General features: G+C 46.9%; 1 protein-coding gene across 1 annotated transcript in view; it reads left to right on the top strand.

Annotated features, from left to right (window-relative positions):
• Positions 1–11,525, top strand: part of LOC146055093 (voltage-dependent R-type calcium channel subunit alpha-1E-like) — a gene marked incomplete at its 3' end in the record, with an annotated part of 65,820 nt that extends 54,295 nt beyond the window's left edge. The window contains exons 3-5 of the mRNA XM_083168197.1: positions 2,217–2,320; positions 3,278–3,430; positions 11,347–11,525. Of these exons, the coding sequence (XP_083024323.1) occupies positions 2,217–2,320; positions 3,278–3,430; positions 11,347–11,525 (436 nt within the window). The remainder of the gene's footprint in view (positions 1–2,216; positions 2,321–3,277; positions 3,431–11,346) is intronic.
• Positions 11,526–12,025: the final 500 nt, after the last annotated feature.

The raw sequence follows: 12,025 nt of genomic DNA, 5'->3' as shown, positions 1-12,025 counted from the left end.
TCTGGCCTGTAATTAAATAAATGAGTTGAACAAAGGCCCAATTTTGCATTTTCTGAGTTGCTGGGATCACTCCAATTATTTTTGTTTTTCTGAAGCTCAATATCTCTCATATGCACAATTTATAATTCTATTTGTATAGATATTTCATAGCACATCCTGTTCTTAGATTTATAATATTACTGGTTTCTTACTGCGCTTTACAGAAAAATAGACTCTATGTGCTAAGAACAATGGGGTTTATGTGGGTCTATGTGCTAAGAACAATGGGGTTTATGTGGGTCTATGTGCTAAGAACAATGGGGTCTATGTGCTAAGAACAAAGGGGTGTTGCTATAGGCGACCAATCATATTCTATTATCATCTAAATAAATAAGAAGTGGATTCTGATTGGTTGCTATGGGCAACAGCCTATCTTCAATAGAACTCCCATCTTAGTAAATAAACCCCAATGTATGTTTTAAAATGCTAATTTGTTTTCCAAAAAATGCTCAATAATACATTATAGAAAAACTGTAAGACCAAATTGTTCATGGCACATCCCAATACGGCAGAGATATTTTTCTTCTTTTGAATAGTTTTTGGACTTTTTCGTACTTTTAAATTCCTGTAGACTGGAAACGGAAAAGTGTACGAAGCGCAGTGGTCCGTAGCATGGCGAGCAATGCAATCCATGTGACAATAGACGCAATACTTAATGGTGTCCACGTGCTCAGCTATCGACATTGACACAAAAAAAGTGAAAACTCATATTGGCTTATCCATGTGTTGACTACTCCATGTTCGCCTTTTGCGTGTGTCGACCCGTTGTCACTGTCAACCTTGTGCAATCCAACCTTTTGTCCATGTCAACCGTTTGTCACCGTGGACCTTGTGTATTTTGACCTTTTGGTCTCGGCCTATTGACTATCTAGACACTGTTGTCCCTTTAATCCGGAACCCTGTTCTACTATCTCCTCCGAGCCACACTCGCTGGACTCTTGTAATGAGCTGCATCCTCTTACAATTACAGAGGCAGAACGCTCATGATCACAGCCCTTCGTGTGGTGACTGCATGGGAAGGCGACCTAAGATCATACTCAAGGGTGGTTTTGCTGAATTTTTGCAACACAAATCAAATTGCCTGTTCTCAGGCTAAACGTAAATTTGCATTACTGTCTACACAATTGTGCTACTGTGTACAGTAGTTGTGTGTGCTTGAAGTGGGGAATCCATGTCCAATGGGCTTGAGGACGTGGTGCTGCTAATATATCAATGTGGCTCCACCCTCATTTGTTCCTTTTGCAGCATTTTACAGTGGGATTAGGAGCTACTTGTCATAGTGCTCACACCCAAACTGTTCAAACCCATGAATCCTGGTATTTTGCCACCGGGCACAACTAAGTTGGTGAGATTCATTGTACAATGTGTCATTGAACCACAGGGCTGAATTTGGGTGTGAGCCAACTCCAACAGAGAGAGCCCCCTAAAGTCGAGCCTTTCCCAGATGTTCTGGGACAGTTGGCAAGTTTGACCCCCCATGCCCAGACAAGTTTTCACTTTCTGGAACTGTATTATGTAAATTAGATTCATAGGGGACAATTTTCTATTGTGGGAGTTGTATTGAAGAGGGCATGATGCCCATAGCAACCATCAAATTCTACTTCTGGGGGTCTGGTTCAGTGCAGCTGGGTGTCCTGGAATAAGATCTGGGGGTGCCATGCCTACAAGGGGTCCAGATGTAACATGTGCAGAGAGAGTTAGATTTGGGTGGGGTTTTACTTCAAAATGAAATCGTATTGCAGTGTAAAAATAAAGCAGCCAGTATTTGCCCTGCACAGAAAGAATATAACTCACCCAAAATAGAAATCTCTCTGCACGAGTTACATCTGCCCCACCTGCAGTGCACATGGTTCTTCCATTTGAGAAGGAATTTGCCTTTGCGAGTGAACCAGAATAACCCACCATGTACAGTGGCAAAGGATTTTCCATTGTGTACAACATTGATGCTGCGTACCTCCCAACGTTGCTTGTCAAGATTTTAATCCTAGTGCTAGGATTCTGCAAATGTAGCTTCATGTTGAAGTAAATATACTGTACATAGTTACATAGTAGGTAAGGCTGAAAAAAGACTTGCGTCCATCTAGTTCAACCTGGTATAGATATTCATTGCTGATTTGAAGGTATTATTTGCGCAATATTGGGAACTTGGTTGATGATTGATTCTGTTTTTATTGCAGCATCCTGGCTACAGCTGGGACCCACTTTAATACTCATGTGGACCTGCGGACCTTGCGGGCAGTGCGTGTCCTCAGACCACTAAAGCTGGTCTCCGGAATTCCAAGTACGTTACGCCGATATTATATTTTTTTCTGACATAATTTAGTATTCAAGAATAATTGTATAATAAATATTATAACTTAACAGAAACTAGCAACTAATTAATTAATTTGACTAAAGTATAGTCTAAAAAATGATACCAAATAGATGTTCGGCCATTAAGTTGACCCTTTTAAGGTCGACATGCATTGGGTTGACCACTGAAGGTATACAGGCTTTAGGTCAGCACCTGAAATAGGTCGACATGGGTAAATTTGACAGGGTTAAAAGGTTGGCACCTGCATCAGGTCAACAATTGGAATGTCGATAGTTAAAAGGTCAACATGAGTGTTTCACTTTTTATTAGCCGACATGTGCCGACAGGCAGTATTTAATGCACTATCATCCGCTTTAGCGTGGTGGGAAAACAATTCCCATTATCAATTACCATTCCCGAACCATGGCGAGTGCAGTAAGCCATGCGAGGGGGCGCAGTTCACTTAGACGTGTCCATGTTGACTGTGTTGACATTCGGGACTAAAAAAACATGAAAAACTTATGTTGACCTTTTGACTGTCAACCTTCCCATTGTTGACCTACTACTTGTGTCGACCTTACGACTTGTCAACCTTACCCATGTCGACCTATTTCAGGTGTTGACTTAAGGCCTGTCAACCTTCAGTGGTAGACCCAATGAATGTCGACCTAAATTCTGTTGACCCAATGACCCATACTCATAAAATATATGCGTAATTATTATTATAAATACATTATTAATAATAATAATAATAATAATAATAATAATAATAATGGCATTGCAGATTATATTAGCTTGATCTCTGGAATAATTTGATAGAAAACAATGTTTTGCCCATGGTAAGTGTGCAGGTTATACCGATAGTAGAACATGATGACTGACTGTTCTAATGACAGATGCATCTCTGCCGGGTAACTCACCAATGTCATTTCTTCCATCCTGCAGGTTTACAGATTGTCCTGAAATCTATAATGAAGGCGATGGTGCCCCTGCTTCAGATTGGATTGCTGCTTTTTTTTGCTATTCTCATGTTTGCCATTATCGGACTTGAGTTTTACAGCGGCAAACTGCACAAAGCCTGTTACAGGAATCAATCAGGTAACATCTCCGTGTCCCATGACGCTGGTGCCTTCTGTGTGTCTATGGAGTAAATTTACTAAGATAGGAGTTCTATTAAAGACGGGATGTTGCCCATAGCAAGTATTCATATTCTATCAATTATCTTCTAGAAGGTTATAAAGAAATAAGAATTAGAATCTGATTGGTTGCTATGGGCCACATCCCATCTTCAATAGAACTTCCATTTTAGTAAATTTACCCCTTTGACTTTAGACAGTAATGTTGGATACACATCTGAATGACCAATCAGCTGGTCATCTGATGGGTGACCAATCCCATCGCAACCTGATGGGTGACTGATGCAAGGACTCGGTAAGTGTGCTGCACACACAATGGCCCCTATTGTGGTCCGTTCGCTCGGACTCTTTCAAGTCCGATGTTCTGCGCATGCGCATATGCCGGGTGTGTGTGACCACAGGGAACAGAATGTTCAACATGTGCACGCACCCAAGATAGCGGGCGGGGGGGCGAAGAGGGGTGTGGGGCGGCAGGGCGGACCATTAACATATGGGAACACCCGGCAAATGGTGGGCTGGCGTACTACCATTCGCAAGGTGGGGTTCGGTAGACTCGCAAGGCTACGAATTAGCAGCCTTGCGAATCAACAAGAATAACCCCCAATATTTGCATACACACTTACCAATCCACCACCCAACATTCCTATGCTCATTACATTGTTGTTTATCAATTCACAATGAGTCATTTGACGAATTATGTGTTACGTTGCCCTGGCCTGGGTACCAGGGACAATACGGGTTCCAGACGGTGAGATGATAAGGCGTGAGCCACAGCCGGGACCGCCGGTTAGGACGGCCACAGCGGGTCCTACACTCTCTCTGTTGAGTCCCCGAGGCAGATGGCAAACCCCTGCGGAGCTAGGCTTCACCTGTGGCCGCCGCGTTCGAAAGAGCGAGTTAAGCCCGCTCCGACCCCGATGCAGCCAGGTCTTATGTGATGACAAGGGGTAAGCGATCGTCACGGGGAACACTCAAGAGGACAAGCTGACTACTGGACCTAACTGGAAACTGGCCCCTAACTGCCGGCACCAGGCCAAGACGGGGAGTGCGACCTAGTCGCAGACACCAGCGGATAGAAGGGAGTCCCCAAGAATACTCAAAAGGGACCGTGACTCCCAAAGCAGGGACCAGGAACAACGGTGACACTCCTGCCTAAACAGAACACTAATGACAGGCGGGGGCCAGGGAACACATACAGGAAGACGGGGACAAGAATATAAAAGAAGATAACCAAGGACAGGCCCGCGGAGGGGCTTAGCCACGGAGGGCCAGAGAACCGAAGGAGATAAAGACCAGAGCTCCACTGGAGCACTTACGTGACCCACGGAAGATGGAGATAGTGGGTCCACTGCAGGCTCACAGGCTGACGATGAAATACAGCAGAGGAGTCTGGCGAAGAACTGGAAACAAGGGATCCACAGGCAAACACAGCTGACAGGCTGGGAGACCAGGCAGGCTGCAATGGAGATCTGCAGCCGGGAAAACTGGGACCAAGGACCCAGGGGACCGGAGAGTGACAGCAAATAGCATAAAATGCATAAAGCTATAACCGGCGTCTGTGCCCAGCAGACGCCGGCTATTTATTCAAAGCGTTGCTGGCTGCCGGGCGGAAGCTCGGGGACGTTGCCTAGCAACGCCCCGACGCTTAGCCTCCGAGCGAGGCTTGGGACGCTGCTCGGCAGCGTCCCCCGCCGTGTCAGATGACGCTGCGTCTGCAGCGTCAGATGACGCTGTGCTCGCCGTCCGTCCGGGTGCAGGGACACCCGGACGGCGTGCAACAGTACCCCCCCCTTGAGGAAGGGTTAACAACCCTTTCCCACCAGGTTTATCGGGGAATTGCCGAAAAAAGGCCCTCCTAAGATTGGGTGAATGCAAATCTACATCGGAAACCCAGGACCTCTCTTTGGGACCAAATCCCCTCCAGTGTACCAGAAACTGCAAGGAACCTCTCACAAGTCTAGAATCGAGGATCTTTTCCACGCGGAACTCCTGTTGCCCCTGCACCATCACTGGGGCGGAGCCATTCCTCAGTCTGCGAGGAAATCTCTGTGAAAACACCACCGGCTTAAGAAGCGAAGCATGAAAGGTACTCGAAATCCTGAGGGACTTAGGTAAAGCAAGACGGAATGCTACCGGATTAACCCTCCTGACAATCCGAAAAGGCCCAATGAACCGAGGCCCTAACCTTGCTGATGGTTGGTGAAGCTTTATATTACGGGTGGATAGCCACACCCAGTCACCAACTTTGAAAGAGCAAGGCCGTCTGGATTTGTCAGAGAATACCTTCTCTCTGAAAGCAGCTTCTTTAAGGGCCAAGTGGACTTTCCTCCATACGACTTTGAGGCGAGAGGCAGCTGACGAAGAAGAGCCAGAGGCATTCGGTCCCAGAGAATTAGCCCGTGGATGGAATCCGTAGACTGCAAAAAAGGGCAACGTCTTAGAGGCCGAATGATGTGCGTTATTATACGCAAATTCGGCCAACGGCAAAAAACTAACCCAGTCATTTTGAAGTTTGGAAGCAAAAATCCTCAGATATTGTTTAAGAGACTGATTAAGGCGTTCTGTTTGTCCATTGGCCTGTGGATGGAATGCGGAAGTTTGGCTGATCTTCACCTTTAAGGCAGCACAGAACATTCTCCAAAACTGAGCCACAAACTGTGGACCCCGGTCGGACACAATATCACTGGGAAATCCGTGCAGGCGAAAAATGTGTTGAAGGAATAGCGTGGCCAACTCTTTAGCCGAGGGCAACTGCCTTAAAGCCACGAAGTGCGCCATCTTAGAAAATCTATCGATGACGACCCAAATGACTTGACAGTGTGATGAGACTGGAAGACCCACAATAAAATCCATGGCCAGATGGGACCAAGGCCTGCCTGGGACGGACAAAGGCAACAACTCTCCTAATGGTCGAGAACGTGGAACTTTATGTCGGGCACACTCAGGACAAGACAAGACAAAGTCCTTGCTGTCCCTGGCCATCCCTGGCCACCAGACCACTCGGGATAATAAAGCAAGGGTTTTATACACTCCTGGGTGACCCGAAATCTTAGTATCATGGCATTCTGCCAACACTCTGCGTCTCAATGAAGGAGGAACAAACAGTTTATTCTCCGGAGTTTGGGCTGGAGCTTGCCCTTGAGCTTGCCCGAGAAGACCCTCCAAGGTCTGGCTAACTCCGGCATGGATACAGGATGAAGGAATGATGGACCCAGACTTGATCCCACCTTCTTGTTGAGGAACAAAACATCTGGAAAGGGCATCTGCCTTAATGTTTTTTGATCCAGGGACATAAGAAATAATGAACTTAAATCTCATAAAGAAGAGTGCCCACCGGGCTTGGCGAGCATTCAGTCTTTTGGCTGATTTAATGTATTGTAGATTCTTATGATCGGTTAAGACCAGAATCTGATGAACAGCTCCTTCCAGCCACTGACGCCATTCATCAAAGGCCCACTTGATGGCAAGTAACTCCCTGTTGCCCACATCATAATTGGACTCAGCTTGAGAAAATTTTCTGGACATATATGCACAAGGGTGGAACTGTAGTGTTTCTGGATCTCTCTGCGAGAGGACCGCCCCGTCCCCTACTTCAGAGGCGTCAACTTCTACCACAAATGGTAGATCGGGGTTGGGGTGTTTAAGAACTGGAGCAGAAACGAAGGCCTGCTTCAACGTCTCAAAGGCCTGTTCTACTTGAGGACTCCACAATGATGGATCAGCCCCTTTTTTGGTCAGAGCCACCAAGGGTGCCACAATGGACGAAAAGGCGTGAATGAAACGCCTATAATAATTTGCGAACCCAAGGAACCGCTGGATAGCTTTTAAATTAGTGGGCCGAACCCAATCCACAATGGCTTGTAATTTCTTGGGGTCCATTTGGAACCCACGAGAAGAAATTATATACCCCAAAAAAGAAACCTGGGTCACCTCAAATTCGCATTTTTCAAGCTTAGCGAATAGCTGATTTTCCCGCAAACTTCTGCAAAACCTGGCGTACTTGTGTCTTATGTGAGTCCAAGTCTCGGGAAAAAATTAAAATATCGTCCAAATAGACCACTACAAATTTCCCCAAGAATTCCCGAAGGACGTCGTTGATAAAATCCTGAAAAACGGCTGGGGCATTGGAGAGGCCGAACGGCATTACCAGGTACTCATAGTGCCCCGTCTGAGTACTGAACGCCGTTTTCCACTCGTCCCCTTCCTTGATTCTAATGAGGTTATAAGCCCCCCTAAGATCGATTTTGGAAAAGATGGTAGCAGATCGAAGTTGGTCAAAAAGGACTGTAATCAAAGGAAGGGGATAGGTGTTTTTCACCGTAATCTTGTTGAGAGCACGGAAATCTATGCATGGCCGCAGGGAACCGTCTTTTTTTTCTACAAAAAAGAAACCGGCACTGAGAGGTGATTTAGAGGGCCGAATAAAACCCTTTAAAAGACTCTCTCTGATGTACTCATCCATAGCCTTAGTCTCCGGGACTGATAAGGCATAAAGCCTGCACTTGGGTAATGAAGCGTTGGGAACCAACTGGATGGCACAGTCGTATGGACGGTGTGGCGGCAAACTGTCGGCCTTGCCCTTAGAAAAAACGTCTAAAAAATCTTGGTAAGGGACAGGGACCCCTGCTAAAGAGGTGGATCTTACAGGGAGTGCAATCTGAAGGCACTGTTGCTGGCAAGTGGGACTCCAATGGGTAATTTCCCCCAGATGCCAATCAATGGTGGGATTGTGTTTTCTCAACCAGGGAAAGCCCAACACGATGGGCACAGAAGGACAAGAAGTTATCAGGAAAGTAATCTCCTCCTGGTGAAAAATACCAATGGTCAACTGCAGAGGAGGAGTCTGGAATAAAATAGCCCCATTGGAGAGCACCCCCCCATCTAAACCCCGTAGGGTAATGGGCACAGGAAGCCGAAGTTGGGGAATCCCCAAACTCTGGGCGGTGGCAGCATCCAGAAAGTTACCAGCCGCACCACTATCAATGAAAACTGACCCAGCCCAATTGCATCCTTGAAAGGATATGTAGCCAGGAACTAGTAACGAATCTAGAGAGGAAAATAGCTGAAGGCCGAAGTGAACCCTCTCTTCGTTCACTTGGCCCGGCCTTTTACTGGCCTATTGGGACAATTTTTTAGAATATGACCCTTGCACCCACAGTATAGGCAAAGTCCTGAACTCAGTCGGCGAGCTCTTTCCTCCGGGGAAATGCGAGCTGCCCCAAGTTGCATTGGCTCCTCACTTTCCTCAGGGGTTACCGATACAAAAGGAACCACCCGGGTGAGAGAGCCCCGTTCAGACCTCCGCTCACGGAGGCGACGATCAATTTTAATGGCTAATTCCATTAATTTGTCCAGAGTTTTAGGAGCGGGGTATTGAATGAGACAATCCTTAATTTCGTCAGCCAGACCACAACGAAATTGGCTGCGTAACGCGGGATCATTCCATCCGCAGTCATTTGCCCATCGGCGGAACTCAGTACAATAAGCCTCAGCTGGGTCTTTCCCTTGTTTAAGGGCCCTGAGATGAGTCTCTGCTGAGGCTTCCCGGTCGGGGTCATCATATAACAACCCAAGGGAACTGAAAAAACTGTCAAGCGAAGACAAAGCTGGGCTGTCAGAAGGCAGTCCAAAGGCCCAGGTCTGGGGGTCACCCTGCAGTAAAGATATTACTAAACCGATACGCTGGGCCTCGGACGAGAAAGAGCGCGGTTTGAGCTTAAAATACAATTTGCAGCTCTCCCTGAAGTTAAAGAAAGTTTTGCGATCCCCAGAGAACCGATCAGGAAAGTTCATCTTGGGGTCTGAACCTCCAGTTTCTGGGGGCCTCATCCTTTGCTCTTGTGAAGCCACCTTTAACGACAATTCCCGCACCATCTGGGTAAGCCCCTGGAGCTGATCCGAGAAAGTCTGGGGAGTGGTACTCATAATCCGAAATCACCCAAAAAACAACAGGAGGACTGATAAGACCAAATATAGTCTGTCTTTTAATTTTATGGCCGGTTATAATGTTACGTTGCCCTGGCCTGGGTACCAGGGACAATACGGGTTCCAGACGGTGAGATGATAAGGCGTGAGCCACAGCCGGAACCGCCGGTTAGGACGGCCACAGCGGGTCCTACACTCTCTCTGTTGAGTCCCCGAGGCAGATGGCAAACCCCTGCGGAGCTAGGCTTCACCTGTGGCCGCCGCGTTCGAAGGAGCGAGTTAAGCCCGCTCCGACCCCGATGCAGCCATGTCTTATGTGATGACAAGGGGTAAGCGATCGTCACGGGGAACACTCAAGAGGACAAGCTGACTACTGGACCTTACTGGAAACTGGCCCCTAACTGCCGGCACCAGGCCAAGACGGGGAGTGCGACCTAGTCGCAGACACCAGCGGATAGAAGGGAGTCCCCAAGAATACTCAAAAGGGACCGTGACTCCCAAAGCAGGGACCAGGAACAACGGTGACACTCCTGCCTAAACAGAACACTAATGACAGGCGGGGGCCAGGGAACACATACAGGAAGACGGGGACAAGAATATAAAAGAAGATAACCAAGGACAGGCCCGCGGAGGGGCTTAGCCACGGAGGGCCAGAGAACCGAAGGAGATAAAGACCAGAGCTCCACTGGAGCACTTACGTGACCCACGGAAGATGGAGATAGTGGGTCCACTGCAGGCTCACAGGCTGACGATGAAATACAGCAGAGGAGTCTGGCGAAGAACTGGAAACAAGGGATCCACAGGCAAACACAGCTGACAGTCTGGGAGACCAGGCAGGCTGCAATGGAGATCTGCAGCCGGGAAAACTGGGACCAAGGACCCAGGGGACCGGAGAGTGACAGCAAATAGCATAAAATGCATAAAGCTATAACCGGCGTCTGTGCCCAGCAGACGCCGGCTATTTATTCAAATCTCGCGCCGCCTGACTGACGTCAGGCGCGCGCGTTGCTGGCTGCCGGGCGGAAGCTCGGGGACGTTGCCTAGCAACGCCCCGACGCTTAGCCTCCGAGCGAGGCTTGGGACGCTGCTCGGCAGCGTCCCCCGCCGTGTCAGATGACGCTGCGTCTGCAGCGTCAGATGACGCTGTGCTCGCCGTCCGTCCGGGTGCAGGGACACCCGGACGGCGTGCAACATTATGAGCATTATTTACTATGCACTTTTTCCTTCACGTTACTTATTATACTGTATATCTGTCACTTATACAGTGTTGGTGATGCTAAAATAAGGAGCAGATATTTTGTTCCATTGATAAATCATGTGCGCATGTTAGCCCTCATTCAGATGCTTGCTGCAAAGAACCAATGTTTGGTCCTTTGCGCCTGCATCAAATCGGCACTACGCATGTGCAGTACAGGTCTTTGCCGGTGGATGCAAGATGGGATCAGACTGTTAGTGATTTTGAAAAATTCCATCCCGTGGGGGCAATGACCCCCGTCCCTCTGTTTCTGAAAATGGAGGTAATTTGCCGGCATTGACTGGGAGGGAAGAGGCCAGGAGATTTTATAGTCCCTGTGTAGCAATTAGGGTGGCCAGCTTGTGTGACACCATGAGTCAAGCATTCAGCCGATGGTGTCTGAGATGATCCTACAACGATGTTGCTTCTAATGTATGTCAGCAGCAGCTATAGAAACTCTTTCCCCACATCTGAAGGAGGACCAATGCCACTATTCCAAGAAAATCAGTTGGCTGCTTCTCCTGAATATTGGTTTTGGAGATGGAGCTCATTGTTTTGGAGATGGAGTTTGGAACCATCCATTCAAGTCATGTATGGTCGCTTTCACCTTTTTTCGATCTAATCAGTACATGACATGGATCATGGTTGGCGAGTGAAGACTGATATGGAATTATATATATTTCTATCTCCAATACCTGTATACTATTTTATATCTGTAGCATGGGAAGCCATGGACCCTCCTCATCCTTGCGGAGTTCCAAGGTGCCCAGATGGATATGAGTGCAAGGAATGGATTGGACCCAATGATGGAATTACTCAGTTTGATAACATCCTATTTGCGGTGCTGACCGTCTTCCAATGTATAACCATGGAGGGATGGACCACAGTGCTGTACACTGTAAGTACCATTAGATTTCTTTTTTTTTTTTTTTCTTTCATTTTTTTTAATATAACATTTGATTTATTCAGCGAAGAACATTTTGCAAATAACACACCTCCTACTGTGTGTCTCTATCTGGCCTCGCTAGTAGAAATGATTAAACAGACATTATTAAAAATGTCAAGTGCTCAATAGTTCCAAGCTCTTTTATCCCAAAAATATTATTGTATTCTGTGAAGCATTCGGTTTGCAAAGAAAATCCTGGTTATCATTCCCTTGTTTCTACAGCATCTTTTCTGTAAATTGCTTCTTTCATATACAGTCATTTGAATAAATGGAATAATATGAAAGATAGGCGCTGAGGTGATACACGATGTTCACAATAAGTTTAATTTTTACACATAAAAATTCACATAAAAATTCACAACAAAATTCGGAATACTTTACATAACATATAACGATTCCACACTTTTGAAAGCTTTTGGCGCACTCAATTCAGAATTAATTCTGGCACATTT

The sequence above is a fragment of the Crinia signifera genome, unplaced genomic scaffold (genome assembly GCF_055691185.1).
Source record: "Crinia signifera unplaced genomic scaffold, ASM5569118v1 HAP2_SCAFFOLD_324, whole genome shotgun sequence".
NCBI classification, from domain to species: Eukaryota; Metazoa; Chordata; class Amphibia; order Anura; family Myobatrachidae; genus Crinia; species Crinia signifera.
The sequence above is the reverse complement of the archived record's forward strand: the minus strand, read 5'-3'. Positions and strand labels throughout refer to the sequence as shown.